Raw genomic sequence first — 19,591 nt, 5'->3', positions numbered from 1 at the left:
GACGTTGGCAGCTTGACACTTGGGGTTTTGCGAATCACTGAAACCTCTCTGGGCGCCATTGACGTCGTTCCAGCCTGGGGAACCACTCTCCGTCCATGTAAGGGTGTTCTGGTCAAGCCTCTGCTGTGGTTGGTGGCAGCACACGGACCAGCTCCTATGTGGCCTCAGGATGCTGGTCAGCCCCAGATTGAGGTGCGCTGTCCTCCCCAGAGGCCAACAGGATTGAGTTGGAAGTCGGAGGCGTCAAGCGGGGACCGTGAGTCCAGTGCCTCCAGGGAACGCCTCCTGGATGTCCTGGGGCGTGGCACGGTGCCAAGAGCAGGGGCCCTGCCGCCGAGGAGCCCCGAGTCCCTTCCCATCTCTGCCACTCGATAATGTCTGTATCTTAAGCACCCGGAGCCTCATTTCCCGTTTGCATAAAACGGACGTAAGAACCGCCCTGCACAGTGGATTATGATGCTGGGAGTGATGGCTGTAGCACGTCTGCCTGGTGCCTGGTGGGTAGCTGGCATCTTATAATTGGGAGTTATCATTATTAAGGAACGCTGCTAGGATAGAAGGGACAAGAAAGGTAAATCAAAGCTTCTCTGTTCTCCAGGGGCTCCCAGGAGAGTGGGAAAGACAGAAACACACACATGAGTAACTTTTAATCCAGCAGGCTGGGAGAAGTGCTCTAAACAGAAGCCCAAACAATGTGGGAAGAATGGGGGAGGGAGCTCTTACAAGTCTAGCCCAGGAGCTCTGAGTTAGGGTGCAGGGCAAGTTGGGGGTGGGGGGTGGTAAGGGGGGAGGGAGGGGCCCGGGGAAGGCGGTGGGAATGGGGGTTTCTCCAGTTCTGACCCCTCCTCAGCTTGTGTGAGAAGCACAGAGGATTGCCTGCCACCAGCAGCCCCCCGGTACACTCCTCACTTCTCCCCAGGGTCCCTTGGTGCTCCCCTTGCCCTCCCCACTGGGTTCCACTGTTCACCTGCCTGCAAACCCTGGCTGAGCCTCCTGGGAGTCTTTTGTCCCGTGGTCCCTGGGTTGGGGGGCGGGCACCAGGAGTCTGGGACCCCAGCCTCACTGCCTGTGTCGAAAGGAGAGAAGTGCACCGAATGTGAGGGGGCCTGGCCCTGTGGCCACACTGGCACCCCACTCCCTGCCCTCTGCCTTTCCCCCTCCATCTTCAGGACCTCAGCCTTCCTTCTCTGCCTTGGCCTGTGACACTCAGGGTCTTTGCGTCACCGGGTCCTGCCTGCTGCCTTTCCCTCTGGATCCCCAACCCCGGGCCTGCCTTTTCCTCTCCGGGCCTTCTCCTCACCAAGATCTGCCTTCCCCAGTGCTTCTCTGGTCTCATCCATGTCCCTCGCTCCCCGGCCACCATGTGGGTGTCTGGCTTTGTACCCAGCCCCGCCAGCCTCCCCTCGGTCTGTGTGGCCTTGTGCCTGTGGCCGCGTATCCTTCCCTGCTGTCTTTGCGGGGGCTGCTGAGGCTTCACCCTGTGACAGCCTCTGAAGACAGGGAGGCTGCGGATCAAAGCCGGCAGGAGTTCATTTCAGAGCCCACCCGCAGATGCACGCTGGCCCCAGGCTGGAGCTGCTGGGCAGGGCGGGCGGGGCGGGCAAGGCTGGACTCTGGTCGTGGTCTGTCCGAGATCAGGCCCACCCGGACCCCTCCCGCAGCTGTGAGCCATGCCCCTGCGGTTCTGCTCGGTGTTGCACCCGAACCCCCTCCCCCCCGGCAGCTGTGAGGCATGCCCCTGCGGTTCTGCTCGGTGCGAGTGGGGTGTGGGCCCAGGCGGGACTGAGTCTGGCCCTTGGCTACAGTGCAGGCTCCGCTCGGTCACAGATGGTGGAGGGCCCGGGCCCCCAGGGCCTCGGAGCCATATGTGTGTGTGTGTCCTCGATAGGCCACCAGGACTGGCTCTTGGTGCCTTTGTGACACTCAGGGGATCCCCAGTACCTCCTTCTCTGTTGTAATGCCACCAGGATACGTCTGCCCTTGCTGTGGTGCCCTGTCCGGGGTCCGTCCCTCACTGCTCACTTTCCAGGCTTTCCCTCAGCAATCCCATCATTGCCTCAGAACCTTGGGTCCTGCCTCCCCTACCCATCCCAGCTCTGCTCCACTCTCCCTCCTTCAGGGAGCCTCTCAGGACTGACTGCGTCCTGCTCCCAGTGCTGTTTCTGTCTCTCTGCAGGGAGAACCTAGCCTGTCCCTCCACGCCCCTGCCCTGTCTGTGCCTCCTCGGGAGCTTGGCATGCTCTGCCCTCTGCCTCCTTTCCCTGATTGGGGGGCAGGTGGGGGTGTGGGTCACACGGCAGGATCGCTCACTGCTTTGGAACACCTGCCGTGGGCCTGGCAGCCGGGCCTCATGCTGGGTGAGAGGCCAGAGTTCTGAGGGACACAGCCTGGACTCAAGGAGTCCCCCGGGCTCGGGGCAGGGACGGCAGTGCCATGGGGTCCATATAATCACAGAGGTAAGAAGTGAGTAAAAAACAGCACTAAGGGTGCATGGGAAGTCATGGAAGACTTTCCGGAGGAAGTAACTCTTTGAATTCCAAGGGAGTGGGGGCAGCAGTGCCCCCCACCCCCAGGAACGGGCTGTGCAAGGCTGTGGAAGGGTGACAGAAGCCTGGGGTGTGCAGAGGAGGGTGGGGCCTGGGTCTTGACTACAGAGGCTGTTTGGGGGCCAGAGATACTCGCTTGTGATTTTTGCAGGGTCAGGATATAGGGATCTTCCCATCAAGTAAGATTCCCGAAACCTCTTCATTTTCCTTCCTCTCTGGACTCTTCCATCCCCTGTCTCCGGACTAAACAGCTTCAGCTGGGCCTAAACCAAGAACAGATTTTCCTCCCAAATCCCCACGTCGTTGAGGGATACGGCCTTCTCTGTCGTGGCCTTGCTCAGGTTTCCAGGGGCGCCTCTGACTATCTAGCTGCCTGGGATAAGGAAAGGCCATAGCTACTGGTTAGTGGGCACAGGCAAAGGTTTGTACCAGGCCCGTCATACCCTTCATCCCATTAAGCTTCAGGGAGCCCGGGAGGTGGGCATTATCACACCCCAGAGCACCGGTGAGGAAGTGAGGCTCAGAGAGGGACTGGACCAAGGTCACAGTTAGGAAGTGGCAGGGGCATTCTGCAAACCTAAGTCTTGTCTCCTACAGCTGTGCTCCTAGAAGGCCCCCTGCAGTCCTTGTCCAGACTTGTCATGGTGCAGGTGGGCCCCTCCCGCTCATCGGCTCCCCATCCCTGACTCTGACCACGCGGGCTCCCCCTCCATCCTGTCTGCCTGCTCAGTGTTTGCTGGAGACCAGGGTGTCCAGGTCCCACGCAGGAAAGCCGTGAATCCAAGCCCCATCTCTGAGCCAGGGACAGCAGGCCACCCCGCTCCCAAGCCCTTGACTTGTGCTCCGGGGCCCTGGGAAGGAGACACGTGTGGGGAGCTTGCAACGGAGCTGCACTAGAGAATGCGCAAGGATATGAATAAATTTGAATAATAATGAGGGCAATGCCTGAATTAATAATGCTGGCTGCTCACCTGACCCACCCCCTCCCCCAGGATCTTGCCACCTGCCACTGGCATCCCTGGAAATGTGGGTGAACCTTATCCTTGGCTTCTTCAGATGACTGTCAGATCAGCACAGTTGGGAGCAGCCCGAGAGGTGCCCTGTCGCTAACTTCCTGGCCCCTGCGGACCCAAGAAACTGGATTTGTGCGCTCAGTTGGGAGTAAAGAGGCTACCTCGTTGTATGAAATCATACGCTGGCCGTCATTCCCAGCCCTGCCCCCTCTCTCTCGGTCCCCTTTGTGTGCAGCAGATGACATGGACATCAAATGTCCAGGGAGGTTCAGAGGGAAAAGACAGCATGGGCATAGACTCTTAGAGTTTGGGACAGGAAATGCGTGGATAGAGCTGTGACAGCAGGGCTGGGAGATGGGATAAGCTGTGTTTGTCCAAGGAGCTAGGGATCAATCCAGGAGGGCTTCATAGGNGGGGGGAGGGAGCCGTGGGGAGGGGCAGCCACAATCCAATTCCCTGCTCCATTTAGGCTCCACAATTAAAGGCAATTACTCTGCAGCTCTCTAATCAAACGCTCCGGGCCGGGCTGCCAGCCGGGCAGCCATGTGTGGCTCCCGCAGCCAGAGGGAGAGAGGAACAAAGTCACGCGCGTTGGCTCCTGCTGCGCGGGCGGCAGAGCGGTGTGTCCGCGTGTGCGCATGCGTGCCCCGGAGCTGGGGGTGGGTGTGCCGAGAAGTGGGCCCAGAGGTTCCCTGTGGACGCTCGGAGCGCCGGCTCCCACCTTCACCCACCTGGGGTCTGCCCTTGTGTGCCCACTGCGCGCGCTGGGGGCCGTCCCTGCGGTGTTGCTCTCGTGAGCTAGCTCCTGNGGGCTTAGAGGGAGGTCTCAGAAGGGGGAGGGACAAGTTCCCTCTGCTTACACATTGGAGTGATGGAGGATCAGAGAAATTGTGGAAAGGATTTGATTTGGGGACTGTGGTCTCTGCAGAGACATGGGAGCTGGGGAGGGAAAGAGGAGGGGGGGAGTCCCCTGAGCGGTGGGCAAAGCTGATTTTGGTCACAGTGGTGTGACAGATTGGGGACGAAGCTGGGAACCTGGGGTTGCGGGGCTGGCGGCACGACCAGCAGCTTTGGTCGTGGGTGCGGCGCCCGTGGACAGGGATGGCGATGACGCTGCGGGTGGCGGAGCGGGACCAGCGCCTGGAGGGCCGAGGCTCGAGTTCGAATCCGCACTCTGCCCCTCACTCACCCTCACCCTCCCGGGCCTCCGTGTCCTGTCTGGGGCACGAGACGGTGGGACTAGCCCCATCCCAAGCCTTTATATAGCACTGCAGTGCGGTCTCTGATTGCTTACCGCCTCGGCTCCTGAGACCCGCTCCCCTGGGCTGGGGAGGAAGGCCTCGGGGCCGGCACGTGGCATCTTGGCGGGAAGGGATGGGCTGAAGTGGAGCGGGGACAGGAGGGCGGGGGTGGGGGCCTGGGAGGGTGGCTTCTTGGTGGAGCCCCTTCCCTCGTGCATGTCCTTACCCAGTGCCGGCTTGGCTTTACCAGGGACCCAGACGCGCTTCAGCCAGGAGCCGGCCGACCAGACGGTGGTGGCGGGACAGCGGGCCGTGCTCCCCTGCGTGCTGGTCAACTACTCGGGCATCGTGCAATGGACCAAGGATGGGCTGGCACTGGGCATGGGCCAGGGCCTCAAAGGTGAGTGGGCTGCCCGCTGACCTGGTATCCTGACTGTTCTGTCTCTGTGCCCGTCCCCCAGCACACGCTCCTGGGCCTGGCGCCCTTACCTAGCCCCTCCCCACGCTCGCTCTGTGTGCTCCAGCCTCCCTCTCCTCCTGAGCTCTGCCTCCATTGTTTCCCCAACACAAAGCTCTGCCTTTCCTCCTGGCTGTGGACTGGCTCGAGAAGGGCAACAGGAAGCCTGAGAGATGGAGGGAAAACAAGAGACCTTTACGTAAGAGAGAGACAGACAGACAGACACCAGGAGAGGTGCTCCAGGCAGAAAGAGGTGAGGCGGGAGGTGCAGGAGACTGGAGTGCCCTGCGAGAGCAGGGGAAGAGCACAGGGAGGGACCCTCTGTCCCGAAGGGACCTCCGGCCAGGCTGGCTTTGCTCCGGACTCCCCCCTGCCCCTCCCCAGGCGATGTCTACTCGGAGGCCAAAACCCCGGTGCCGTCAGCCTGAGCACAGATTTGTAAATTCTCCCGAGAAGCCTTTATCAAACGCCGTGTAGCCGGTGCCAGAGCTACACAGCCGTTCAGTAAAACAGGACCAACAAACGACCTCCCATGTTCCAGAGAAGATAAAAGTACTTCTGGGAGAGCTTCCTGGCCGAGGCGGAGGAGGAAGGCTCCCGGTTCTTGTGCTGCTTCTGCCACCTGAGAGCTGGGTGACCTTAGGAAAGCCGCTGCACCTCTCTGGGTCTGAGTCTACTCCTGTATAAAATAGCTAGGTAGTCTCGGGCTTATGAGCCTTGAACCAAATGAGAGATGATGCTTTGCGAAAAGCCCCGCTCCCCGTAAAGCAGTATAATGACCAAAGCCCAGGAGCTGCTCTCTATTGTTATTCTTCCTGTTGTCCGGGCCTTGATGTAGGGGAAGGAGATGGGCTAGTGGATCTATTGATGATAGAACGAAAGAGAAACTGGGAGAGAGAGATCAATAGATAAGGAGTGAGAAGGATTGATTACCCCTGGACAGAGGGAGATAATGGGAGGAAGCCAGTGGGGAGCCTGGGAGAGGGAGACAGGGGAGGGGGTGCGAGCCTGCAGGGGTGGGCAGGGGAGGCTGAGCCAGAGGGGGCCAGAGACTGTGGGTCAGGGTCTCCTTCGGAAGCAGGACCCTGCCCCATCCATCCCCCGCATCACGAGTGCGGGCAAGGCATTGGCCTGCCTTGGCTCCCCCCAACCCCAGGGAGCCCCCTCTGTGCTACAATGCCCTATATTTTCAGCTCCCACATCCCTCCCCCTCTCCTTTTCTTTCGGCTTTTTTCTTCCTTTCCTGTTATTATGAGAGACGTTTGTCTGCAAACAGCTCCAGAGAGTTCTGCTCGCCTCCCGCTTCTGGTCTCCCTGTCGCTTCTGCTCCAGGGCCCCCAGCCTCACTGTAGGAGGTTGTGACGTTGGGGTGTCACATCTGGACTGCGACAGGGTCCAAGGCTAGGGCAGAGGGAGGAGAGGTGGCCTGGGCCTGATGCAGCCCCCGCCACCAGGCATGGGGCTGAAACGTGGGGAGAGAGGGGACCCTGGGGGTAGGGCGGTCTAGGCCAGTTCCCAGGCTGGGGCGGGGCTCACCTCGCTTGCCCTTTGTGTCCCTGCAGCCTGGCCACGGTACCGGGTCGTGGGCTCCGCGGACGCCGGGCAGTACAACCTGGAGATCAGCGACGCCGAGCTGTCTGACGACGCCTCCTACGAGTGCCAGGCCACGGAGGCCGCCCTGCGCTCGCGGCGGGCCAAGCTCACCGTGCTCAGTAATGCCCCAGTCCCTCCTCCAGCTTTGTCCCTCCTGTCCCCTTGACTCCTCACTGCTTCCTGGCCTCATGCCTGTCCCCACTGCCCACCCCCATCCCTCTCTAAACTTCTTCCAAAGCCAAGCCCAATAGAAGAGGGCGACGTGGGCATGTGGGCGGACCCCCACTGGCGGGACCGCGGGTGGCGAGGCCTAGCATCCTCTGTGCCCAGCTGCATGGGCTCTACCTGGGGACATAAGGCTCCCCCAGGGCAGAGGAGTTGGGGTGCTGGAGATGCATCCGCTCCTGGCCCAGGGTTGTCGGTGAGGGAGCTTCTCCAGGCCTCCCCCTCTGCTGCCTCCAGCCCCAGCGACTGCCCCTGGGGCTCCTTTTCTTCCTCACTCAGCCCCTACTCCCCTCACCACTCCTTCCCTCCCTGGGCACTGAGGTTCCCCTGGAGCCCTTCTGGGAGCCGGGGAGGAAGACCGGAAGGAATGAACCCCGAGGGCTGAGAACTGGGCTGGTGAGCTGGGTCCTGCTGGAGCGGAGCAGATGTCCCTCTGTGAGAACACCAGGGCCATTTGCATACTGAGGGGACTGGCCCCTGCAGGAGGCCGGCTGGGACATGCCCTCTGGCTCCCTCCAGCCTGGTGCTCTCCCTGGCCTCTGCCTCTGCAGTGCCTCCTTCTGCCCATGACCTTCCCTCTTCCCTTTTGTCCTCCATGTTGTCCCGTTCCTTTCTCCTGCTTTCATTTGATCTGTCTGGCTCCCTCTTTTCTGTCCCTTCGCCTGCAATCTGTGACCTGGGAGAAGCCCCTGGAAGGGCTGGGGGAAAGAGAGGAGCGGAGACTGTGAGCTTGGACACAGAAGGTTTTCCTTGGGGGGAGGGTGGGAGTGAGAAGGTGACAGGAAGTCGTCCTTGTGTCAGGGAAGGGCTGGACTGGGAGTCAGGAGCTGGGGCCATTTTGGCACTGTGACCCTGAAGAGGTCACGACGCCTGGGTATCAGTGTGCTCCTCTGTAAAGTGACATCAGCCTTTTCTTAGCCGCTTTGCCCCTCCTGCCCAGGGAGCTGAGAACCGGGAGGGTTTGGGCAGTGAGGTGTCAGGGTGTCAAGGCCCCGCAGGGCTGGGACTCTAGGCTGGTGGGGGGCTCCCTCTTCCTCTCTGGGGAGCAAGGTGCAGGACTGAGGTTAGGGAGAGAGAGTCAGGTGGCCGCCAGGGATGGGCGTGGGGCGCCATGACAGCACCTCCCATCCCTCCTGGGGTGTGTGTGAGCCCGCGCCAGCCCGGGCCCTCTAAGGGAATCGCGAGATTCTCGGGAGTCCGTCTGTCTTCTTTTCCCTCCCTAACTGCCACTGTTTTGGGTCCTGGAGGTGCTGCGTCTGCCCTGGAGGACCCCCATCCAAGGACCCCCTGATACTTCCTTCCCTCTCCTGCCCCAGACCCCCCGAGACAGAGACATAAAGATGAAAAAAGGCCAGCTAAACCCCTAGGTATTGCAGGAATGGGGCTTATAATGGCATCCAATGGCTGGGTTCATTCAAGGAAGGGGAAGAGGAGACTATCAATGGGCAACCTAGATGAAGGAGTACCTTGTTAAAAAGTTTGCCAGCCACTGAAGGAGAGCCCATGGTGGGGCCGCTGGGTGGCTCATTCGGAGGGCACAGTCTGTGCAGCGTGTGGGCCTTCCCAGCCTGTCTGGGGGATTGCGGTGGTGGGGGGCTGGGGCAGGGACAGGCCCCAAGAGGAAAAGGGGTGAGAGGTTCGAGCGTGCTCATCTCTCTCTCGAACCCTGCCTCCTGCAGCCGCACGCAGGCTAGGAAGACGGGCTGTGTCTCGCGTGCTCCCTCGCCCGCTTACATACACCTTTGCTCACGGCGCCGGGACCCGGACACTGGGCAGGGCGAAGTCGAGAGAGGGTTGCGTCCTGAGCCCGGTAGTCCCTCCTGTGCAGGCACAGCCCTTGGTGGTCTCCCCGCCCCCACCCCAGGACAGGCTTCTTCACGCAGCAGCCTTGCCCTCCCCCTGCGGCAGGACTGAGCCGCGGCCTCCTGCCGCCCTAGACACAGAGCCGCGTCCACTTGCGGGTCTGCGGCCCCTGAGCACCGCGGGGAGGGGCACGGCTCCAGGGTTGGCGCGCCTGGTTCCCACCAGCCCTGCCACTTAACTCACTCTCCTGCCTCTGAGCACATTCCTTGACCTCTGTGAAACTCAGGGACCTTGTCTGCCAGTTGGGGTCCGTGGTATTTACCGCGAAAGGATTAATGAAGTTTACTCTGGTACGCGTGGCACCTGGGCGCTTAGGTCAGCATTCCGCGAACGGCAGAAACACTCGATCACATCACAGCTTACCCGCGTCGTGTCCAGGATCTCATTTTGACTTCGCAGCATCACGTCTGGGGAAGAGGCGTCAATGTTGTTTTTAAAATTGTACAAATAAGGAAACTGAGGCCACAGAGACATGTGCACATTGACAGAGATTTGACATGAAGCATAAAACTGTGTTCGTAAACAAGCATCCATGGACACGCGCTCTCTGACGGCAAACAGCTCAACGGCCTTGTTTTCCTTTGCCCCAGAAACAGAGAGAAAGAGGGGTTAGTGACAAGCGACAGATGGACGGACTTGCCCCGAATGAGAGGAAAGGGCCAGCGCTCCAGGGAAGGGAGAGCCGATGGGAGGCGACACCTTCCCCTGACCCAGGACATGGTGTCCCTTGCAGATGGGCAGAGGGCCTCCTTCCTGGGTGAGCCAGCAGGTGTGACCTTGCGGGGCCCTGCACAGACCAGGAGACCCCGAGCAGGGGTTCTTCATCCACATCTGTCCTTCCCACCCACTCCCACACGTGCACTGTCTGACACGGAAACCCAGCGGGGCCGCAAGCAAAGAGGGGGAGCCGGGGATTCGGGGGCTCCTCTGCCGGCCAGGAGCTGGGAGCACCGCAGGCGCTCGTGCGAGCACAGAGCAAACACAGCGCACGTGTCACACAGGCCTGCACCCTGTAGTCCATACCCAGCACCCCCAGTGACCTTCACAAGGGCCCCCTGGTTAGGCACGGCTATGTCTCTGTTGAAGAAACAGACTGACCCGAGACCCCACGCAAGACCCCACGACAGGAAACAGACGTGCCAGGGTTTGAAATCAGGGCAGCCAGCTTGGAAACTACCCCTCTGCGTGCGTGCAGTGAGCAGGACACCGACGGGCTGCAGGGGGTTCCTTTCTGGAGGAAACCAGAGCTCAGGACCGGCATTTCCTACGCTCCAGGGCAGCCCTGCCCACGCGGGGCTCCGTGCCCTCCGGCGTGGGCTCTCAAGGCTTGTCTCACAGAGCGCCTCTGGGTCTGCCCAGAGGCAAGCAAAGCCCTTCCCCACTGCTGGCCCGATGACGACAGGGTGCACCAGAAAGATGAGAATCGAAATCCGGCCTCTGTCTCCTCAATCCCTTCTTCACTCATTCAGCAGATATCTCCGAGGACCTGCTGTCCTCAAGCTCGGCTGGACCTCAGGCTTTCAGAGAAAGCAGCAGTCCTGCCTTCAAGGGATGTGCAGTCCGATCGCCTGAGCTTTTAAGAGCCTGTGGGGAGAGGACAGGAAGAGGCCTCCTATTTCTTGCCATCAGAAATCTGACCCATTCAATCCCTCAAGCAGTCAGCAAGAGATGATGGTGGCCACCTCTGGGCCCCGGAGACGGTAGAAATGACAGGGAGCCAGGGGTAACAGCTGTGGCTGGGAAGGGGGCCTGGACGGTCGTCCTAAGTGACCCCAGTGCGAGGTCGGTTAGGAGCTCAGCGCAGCTGCCTGGAGCCACCACTGGGCCGGCTGTGGCTGGAGAGCCCGTGCAGCAGGCCAGGGAAGGGACAGCAGAGGGGAGGACGTGAGAAAGTGCAGGGCTGGCTGGGGAAGCCCTGAACGGCGGGCTAAGATGGTGTGACGATGCCCGCAGCACTTCGTAGCCCTCGGAGATGTCTGAGCAGGGAGGTGGCTCGGTCTCAGCCGTGCTGGAGAAAATAACCTGCCAGCGGTGATGGATGTGTCGGCCGGGGGGCTGGGGCACGGCGTCCATCCAGGAGGTCGCCGTAATGGGCCGGCTCAACGCGCTGGCCCGGGGCACAGGAGCGCACACAGCGGCAGACATTAGGACACTCCTCCCGAGCCAGGCCCCCAGGGTGTGAGCTGCACTCCGATCCCCTGGAGACCCCCGCTCTTCCCTAGTTTGCGGCCACTCCCCCTCATCCACCGGCGGGGCTGGGAAAGAACTAGGTGGGGTGCAGGGGGCCTGGGGTGAGGCCCCCCAGGAGCAACAGGTACAGTGACTATAAGTGGAGGTGGCAGCAGCCGTCCACGGGGTGAACATGCAGAGGGAGGGACACTGCCAGGGGCTTCGGTCACCAGGGTGGTGCTGGCCACACCCTGACTGACTGCCCTGCTCACCCCGCAGTCCCCCCAGAGGACACCAGGATCGACGGCGGCCCTGTGATTCTGCTGCAAGCGGGCACCCCCCACAATCTCACATGCCGAGCCTTCAACGCCAAGCCGGCCGCCACCATCATCTGGTTCCGGGATGGGACGCAGCAGGAGGGCGCTGTGGCCAGCACGGTGAGACCCAGCTGCTCCCCCAGACCCTCGGCCCCATCCCAGGTCACCTTGCATTCCCATGTGGGCCTGACCCAGACTCGGGGGACACAGCTGTGACAGGAGAGCTTGTAGGTCACGTTACTGGGAAGGTTGGGATCCAGAGAAGAGGAGGGCGCTCCAGGTCATGGCGCATTCAGTGGCTAGCAGGGACTAAGAATAGTGGTAACACCAGCTACACTGATTAAGCACCTTCTGTATGCCAGGCGCCGTGCATGCTGAGTTCCTAACGGACGTCCCTCTTACTCCTCAAGGGAGTTTCATAAGGCAGGTGTTCCTCGCAACTCACAAAGCGGGACACCGACGGTCAGAGAGGCTGATGCCTTGCCCCAGGTCACGCGGCTGGCGTGCAGCAGAGCTGGGGTTTGCTCCTGGCTCGGGCTGCGCTGTTGAGCGCTTCAGCCTTCCTCCTTCAGCCTCTGGTTGGCACAACTAAGATGTGGAGGAGGCAGGGCTTATGGGTCCGTTGTGTGGATGAGGAAGCTGTGACAGAGGAGTCATCAGGTGACGTTCTGGGCGGAGCTGCAAGTAGCATCCCCATGTCCTGTGTGGGGTGCTTTTGCCAGCTGTGGGCAAACACACAGGTGTGCCCAGCCCTTTGCCAGGTGCCGCGGGAGACCTGCTCACCTGTGTGCCTCGAGAGCAGCGCCAGGCAGAACCGGATTTGCTCTGCCCTTGACAGGCTGTGCGACCTTGCACAGGTCCGTGCTCTCTGGCCTTAGTTTCCCCACTTGACCCAGGACAGTTTGGCCTCGGTGGTGCTTACCATTTTACCACCAAGACATCTGTAATTTTTCTCCTGTAAGGCTACATATTTTGAAATGTTTTGGCAACCAAACGAGCTGATTTGTTAATGGCCATTTGTCGTCCACGTTCCTTCTCCCCTTTTCTAAAGACAGCACATCCTCGCCGAGCAGCGGGGGGAAGCCAGCCCTGCACAGCGCTGGCCCTGCTTCTGCCCCGCAGAGGCGTGCGTGTTGCCGTCAGTGCACAGGGCCTCACTGGGACAAGTGGGTGGTTTCCCTTGCACAGCTAGAATACGGAAAGCGGCTCACGGGGTCCTGCGACCACATTCAGGGCCTCAGGTTGGCCCCCACTGAGCCAGTGAGACCGCCTGTGAGCCCTTCCTGCCCTGCAGGGCTTACGGTCTGACAGGAGAGCCCCAGCACCAGTGCACTCACGCACGGGGCCCATGAGGCTGCGTGCGTCCAGAACAGAGCAGGACAGACTGGCTGGGACGGTCCTGAGGGCCGGGAGGGTTACAAAGACCTTGCAGAGGAGGAGGGACTTGTGCCGCACTCGCAGAGTCCCGGGAATGAGTCTCAGCACCTCGGGGAGCGGCAGGACAGCGGAGCGGGCTCCGGTGGAAACCGTGGGCGCATTAGCGGCGACACACTGACGCGGGTCCAACAGTTGTGTGCACGGCCCTCGTGTGTCACGTTCATTAGCAGAAACTGGGGTCCAGGAGGAGGGTGGATGGGAACTCGCTGCACTTTCTGTTCAATTTTACTGTACGCTTAAAACTTCTCTAAAAAAATCAAGTCTATTAATTAAAAACCAAACCAAAGCAAACCGGGGGAAGAGGTGGGGCTGGGGCTGGGGAGGGCTGCACTTTCAGTTAAATTTCACGTGCCCCTCCAGCGCAAGCCTGTCTCATCCTGATGGCAGTGTAGGGGGCTTTTAGCCTGACCCTGTCTCCCACTTGTCCCACCCCAGGAACTGCTGAAGGATGGGAAGAGGGAGACCACCATTAGCCAGCTGCTAATTAACCCCACAGACCTGGACATCGGGCGTGTCTTCACCTGCCGCAGCGTGAACGAGGCCATCCCCACTGGCAAGGAGACTTCCATCGAGCTCGACGTGCACCGTGAGCGGGGGTCCTGCCGCGGAGTGGGTGGAGGGGTGGGCTGAGGAAGGGAGTGTGGGGCGCCCTTGGAGAAGCCCCGAGTGCAGATGACCTGGGGCCCCAGGACGGCTGCTCTCGGCTCCCCTGCTTGGAAAAGCCAGGGCCGTGGGCCCCGAGGGTGGCAGAGACATGGGCTGACTCAGGCAGCTCCCGGGTCTCATCCAGCTTGGGACTTTGGCTGTGACTTAATCTCTCTGAGCCTCAGCTCCCAATTCTGTGTACTGGAAGAAAATAAAATACGGGCCTACAATCTCTTCTCTGAAATTCCAAGCCAAAACGATTTGCTGGCAAAACGTGAACTCGGCTTCTCCGTGGTCTCTTACGTCACCCACGTGTCACTGCAAGGCGTTGCTCAGACCCCGCTGGGGGTCCTGCAGTACCCGGTCTGCGCACACCAGCACCTTTCCAAAACCTGAAAAACTCCAAATTCTGAAGTACATCTGATCCCGTGGGGCTCAGAGAAGGGCCATGGGACCTGTTCCTGTCTGTGGGGCTGTGAGAGCATTTAATGCACGAGTGCGTCAGAGCAGTCAGCGTGGAACCTGCCACTCCGGGGGATGCCCAGGGAGGGAGCTGGGCAGGGACCGGAGCGGCCGCACCCCCATCCCGCTCAGTGAGCCACGCGAGGCCACCCTGATGCCTCGTGGCCACAGTGCACCATTACACCTGCTAACTGTCCCCTCAGTGTCAGCCTGGGTCCCGGCCCCCCAGCGGCTCCGTGGGGTGAAGGTGAGGAGGACGGCTTCTTTATTGGGGCTGTTTCACTGCAGACTCCAAATCCCAGATCTCCACGCAGCAGGGAGGGCTGGGTGTGTGTGTTAGCAAGAGAAACTTGAGGGACAGAAGAGACCCTTCCTGTCCCCTCCTTTGCAGACCCCCCCACGGTGACCCTGTCCATCGAGCCACAGACGGTACAGGAGGGTGAGCGTGTCGTCTTCACGTGCCAGGCCACAGCCAACCCCGAGATCCTGGGTTACAGGTGCAAGGGGGTGGGGGCTGGGGCACTCTGGGCCTGGAGTGGGGGGTGCCGGGGTGGGGGTCGTGCTGCTGGATGTGGGCGAGAGGGGTCCAAGCCCTGATCCCCTCCCTGTGTTGCCTTCACCCCAGGTGGGCCAAGGGTGGCTTCTTGATTGAAGATGCCCACGAGAGTCGCTATGAGACAAATGTCGACTATTCCTTCTTCACGGAGCCTGTGTCCTGTGAGGTTCACAACAAAGTGGGCAGCACCAACGTCAGCACCTTAGTAAACGTCCACTGTGAGTAACACAAGGGCAGGGGTGGATGGGGAGGGCAGGGACCTTTGAAGAGTCTGGGGAAAGGGTGGGCGCTCCAGGAAGCCCAGGGGACAGGGGACGGGCGGCGGGAGGTGGCGGGGCAGCAGAAGGAGGAGGAGATCGGCTAGAGCTGACCCCGGAGGAGACTGAGACCCTAGCGAGTGCTCCTTTCCATGCAGTTGCCCCCCGGATCGTAGTTGACCCCAAACCCACGACCACAGATATTGGCTCTGATGTGACCCTCACCTGTGTCTGGGTGGGGAATCCCCCTCTCACCCTCACCTGGACCAAAAAGGATTCAAACATGGTAAGACGCCTGCGCCCACCTTGCGCACTGGGAGGAAGGAGGCATTCTCAGGTGGGAGAGCGGGGGTGGGGCGAGGCAGGTGCAGCATCACTTGTCAGGTCGAAGCTAGAGTGTTTCTAGGGTCTTGGGATTTGGAGGGGGAGGTCAGTGCTTGGGATCAAAACCCACCTCTCCCCGTGGAACAGCTGGCTGGCTCAGTGGCTGTGGGAGGGACATGGGGACCTACGTGTGGGGGGTGGAGGGAGGGGGGGGTTTCTGCAGATCTGGTGAATGATTCTACCCAGGAGGGTGGGACAGTTGAATTCTGCAGCTCTGCAGACACCTGCATTAGAAAGTTCGGGCAGGAATTGCAGGGAGAGCAGTTTCGGGGTGAAACTTCCTGTCTTGTTTGGCAGGGAAAGCTCTAGAACAGACTGTCAGAGAGGCTGCGTTCTCTGTAAAATCACTGCAGCCCCAGCTGCCCTCTCTGGCCTCTGCCCTTCTCAGCCCACTCCTGCAGGGATGGCCGGCCTCAGCGCGGCCCTGTTTAGAGTCAGGGGATGCACGCTTTTCCCTTCTGGGAATTCACTTGTGGCCCTTCCTGCTTTCTTCCCAATGTCTCCAATGCGGGGCCCCACTCGGACCCAGGGGCCCAGGCCTCCTGGCTCCCCACCCGAGGCTGCTCTCTCTGCCCAGGTCCTGAGTAACAGCAACCAGCTGCTGCTGAAGTCAGTGAGCCAGGCCGACGCGGGCACGTACACCTGCAGGGCCATCGTGCCCCGGATTGGCGTGGCTGAGCGGGAGGTGCCCCTCTACGTGAACGGTGAGTGGCCTGCGGGGCTGGGCCTGGGCAGATGGGTGCTGCGGTGTCCAGCCGGTCCTGACCGCGTCTTCTTGCTCGCAGGGCCCCCCATCATCTCCAGCGAGGCGGTGCAGTACGCCGTCAGGGGCGACGGTGGCAAGGTGGAGTGTTTCATCGGGAGCACGCCGCCCCCGGACCGCATCGTGAGTGCCGGGACCGCCACAGGGTCCGAGGACAGCCAGCCCCGCTGCCGGCTCCCCAGGAGCTGCGTCCCTCTGCCCCGTCCCTGCTCACATGCCACCTCCTCCTCTCTCACTTGTTGCGTGACCCTGAGCCAGTTCCTTAGTGTTCCCGTCCTCAGTTTTGTCATCCACAAAATGGGGACAGTGTCCCTGCCTGATAGGGCGGCTGCAACAGGTGTGAGAGGCCGGGGCACCCCGGCCGCTCTCTCTGCCTCATCTCCTTCCTTCTCCTCTGCCTCACCCCTCCCCTCCCTGCCCTCCACCCTGCCCCTGGGTTCCCTGGCTCTCTGCCCCCTTCTGTCTTCTTCCTCCTACCTGCTCCCCCTCCCCCCTCCTTTCTCCTCTTCCCCACACATGCGCCATTAATTCCTCCCATGACCATTAACCGTCAAACCCCTCATCACATTTAATGACCATTTGGCTAACTCCAGGGCTGCCCGGGGACACTTCATTACCACAGCCGCTGGGCAGCGGGCGGCTCGGCTCCCGGGGGCTTTCCTTGCCAAGCTAAGAGGATTGATCCCTGGAAAGGAGCCAATGCGTGGCCACTCCCCCTCCCTCGGGCTCCACTCAGGGAGGGGACATGAAGGGGGTGCCCCAACTGGGCAGTCAGGGATGGAGGAGGCTGGGGTTACCCCTCTCCCGCAGGAGATCCTCCCTGTTCTAAGAGCCTGGGTATGGGTCTCCAGAGCCCGTGAGGCGGGCTCACGTGGGGCCGGCTGCGGGGCGGCTGAAGTGAGGCTGGGGACTGAGGCACGTCAGGTAGACTCTCAGACCCCCAGAGCTGGACAAACCTTGGGCATCTGACTCCAGCCTGCTCCTCTCGCATTACAGATGAGAACTCGGAGGCCCAGAGAGGGGAAGGGAGGCCACACGGGGGCTCGAGGGAGAGCCAGGCCCAGGGCCCAATGTTGACTCCCCATCCAGGACACCAGGGCTGCCAAATATTGGTTCACTGGCCCAGCCACACCTGCATCCATGGGATTGTGGTAAAAATAGGGAATCCTGGACCTCTCCCCTGGAGATGCATATTTAAGAGTTAAGCTCCAAGAATCTGCATTTTAAAGAATGTCCCCAGGCGTATCTGCGTGTTCCGGGCATACGTGTCCATTGTGTTGGGAGCCACTGTTTCCCTTAGGCTGGAGATCCCATGCCAAGGCTTGAGGCAGCAGGTGTGACCTGGGTTTGTGGCAGGGTGAGCGCTGCGCTGGGCTGAGTGACACGGGGAGCGTGGGACGAGGATGCCTTGAGGGTGGCTCAGGTGTATCTGCCACCCGCCCCTTCCTTATCCCCCCCTGCCCTCCCCACCCCAGGCCTGGGCATGGAAGGAGAACTTCCTGGAGGTGGGAACCCTGGAGCGCTACACGGTGGAAAGGACCAACTCGGGCAGCGGGGTGCTGTCCACGCTCACCATCAGCAATGTCATGGAGGCCGACTTTCAGACGCACTACAACTGCACGGCCTGGAACAGCTTCGGGCCTGGCACGGCCATCATCCAGTTGGAAGAGCGAGGTGACCGTGGCTAGGGTGCGGGACCGCTGGGGGTTCTGCTCCCTCCTCTCTCCCCTGGCAGACCTCGTGGGGAGACAACTCTCGGGGGGCCTGCTCTCCAGAGCCTCCGCTGGTGCCCAGCTGGGGAAGTCCACCCCCTTTGTTAAACGTGCATTGGGCCTCCCCTCTGCGCCCAGGCCCGGGCTAGGGGCTGCAGCAATGGCTGTGCACAGGACGCGGTCCCGGCCCCTGAGGGGCTTTCGGTTCAGTGGAGAGCACACAGTGGGAGCAAAGGACGTCAGATGGAGAAAAAGCAGATGCTTCGTGAAAGGGCATTAATACTATGGAACCCACTGGGCTGGCATGAGGGTGAAATGAGAGAGTATCTATAACACACCAGGCACGTGGCGGGGGCCCCGTAATTTGTGGTTCCCCACCTCTTCGAGAACCCTTCTTCTGCGAGGAGGCACACGCTTCCTCCCTTAAGATGCTGCATGTCAAAGGAGGCATTGCCTTTGACTTTTTTGGAAGCTCTGCTGAGGGAGAGAAAAGCGAGGGCTCCTGTCGGTTGTGTCTTAGCTGAGAGCACCAGCAAGGGGGTGGTGGGGAAGAACGGACCCCGGGGGAGTACAGCAGGACCCAGTGAGGAGGGGCAGAAGCTCCCGCGGATCTGATCCGTTCAGGACTGTCAGGAAGGGAGAGTAAGCTGGAGGAGGTTTCCTGGGTCCTGCTTGGCTCTGGGGAGCAGGGGAGCCCTGGGAGGGCCAGGGCCGGTGCCAGTGCCGCCCTGGCCAAGGTGGGGGGGCGGGGAGGGGGGGACACAGGTGGCAGGTCGGAGTTTGTGGAGACAGCTGACCTCAGAGCAGCCCAGCCCAGGAAGCCGAGGCCAATCCTCACAGGCAGGTGGGCTGAGAGGGGTGGGTGACCCCCGGGGCCGGGTTCACGCTGTGTCACAGCTGCAGGGCTGGGACATGGCCACGCTCCCAGCTCCGATCAAGCTGAAGCTAAACCAGACACAAGGCGGATCTTCCTCCCCAACTCTCCCTGACCCGAAGCAAACACCGTTCCCGTCCCTGGTGCCCGGCCCTCAGGTCCCCGTGAGCCATCACCCTCACCCCAGCCTTTCCTTCCCCCTGAAGAGGTGCTGCCCGTGGGCATCATCGCCGGGGCCACCATCGGTGCGGGCATCCTACTCACCTTCTTCTTCATCGCCTTGGTGTTCTTCCTCTACCGACGGCGCAAAGGCAGTGAGTACGGGCCTCACGCCCGCCCAGGGCCCCGAGCAGACAGGCCCGAGGCGCTCCCGGGGTTGGTCTGCAGAGGCTGGCGGAGCGCATCCAGGCTGCCTTTCCCTGTCCAGGTCGCAAGGACGTGACCCTGAGGAAGCTGGACATCAAGGTGGAGACTGTAAACCGCGAGCCACTCACGATGCACTCGGATCGGGAGGATGACACTGCCAGCGTGTCCACGGCCACTCGGGTCATGAAGGCCATCTACTCGGTGAGGGTGCTCTCCTCCCGGCCTACTCCCCTCTGCATGTTCTGGGGACACCTGCCCCAGCTCTACTAAGCACCTTCTGTCTGCCTGCCTTCCGATGGTGGGCCGTGGTTCTGCTACACACAGGCCCACGCTCACGTATGTACACACAGGCGCACAGATGCTCGTGCACATACATACGTGCTTGCACGCACACATCCTCCCCAGGCTAATTTCCCTGCAGCAGAGGACAGGCAGGTGGGGCCCTCCATAGGGTCGTGCTTGGCCCCATCCTTCCCACACACAGAGTTGGAAACCCCTAGAAGTTTTCTGGTCCAAGTGCCCCATAGCTCAGACGAGGAGACAGTCCCAGAGAGGGGCAGTGACACACCCAAGGTCACACTGCGTGTTAGCGACAAAACCGGGGTCAGGTCGGATCTCCGACCTCTCCCCATGCCCCGCGCCCCAGAGCCTCTCCTGGGCTGGGCTCAGACTCAGAACTCGAGTGTGCCCAGGACCCCAGACCCCTCTGGG

General features: G+C 61.2%; 1 protein-coding gene across 1 annotated transcript in view; it reads left to right on the top strand.

The window, feature by feature from the left end:
- Positions 1 to 19,591, top strand: part of KIRREL1 (kirre like nephrin family adhesion molecule 1) — a 39,320-nt gene that overhangs the window by 18,779 nt on the left and 950 nt on the right. The window contains 12 exon segments of the mRNA XM_034667682.1: positions 5,051 to 5,200; positions 6,820 to 6,969; positions 11,387 to 11,544; positions 13,297 to 13,447; positions 14,360 to 14,465; positions 14,594 to 14,742; positions 14,940 to 15,067; positions 15,743 to 15,869; positions 15,951 to 16,051; positions 17,404 to 17,602; positions 18,721 to 18,828; positions 18,942 to 19,147. Of these exon segments, the coding sequence (XP_034523573.1) occupies positions 5,051 to 5,200; positions 6,820 to 6,969; positions 11,387 to 11,544; positions 13,297 to 13,447; positions 14,360 to 14,465; positions 14,594 to 14,742; positions 14,940 to 15,067; positions 15,743 to 15,869; positions 15,951 to 16,051; positions 17,404 to 17,602; positions 18,721 to 18,828; positions 18,942 to 19,147 (1,733 nt within the window).

The sequence above is a fragment of the Ailuropoda melanoleuca genome, chromosome 8, assembly GCF_002007445.2.
Source record: "Ailuropoda melanoleuca isolate Jingjing chromosome 8, ASM200744v2, whole genome shotgun sequence".
Lineage (NCBI taxonomy): Eukaryota > Metazoa > Chordata > Mammalia > Carnivora > Ursidae > Ailuropoda > Ailuropoda melanoleuca.
Note: the sequence above shows the minus strand (reverse complement) of the source record. Positions and strands in the feature narration are given on the sequence as shown.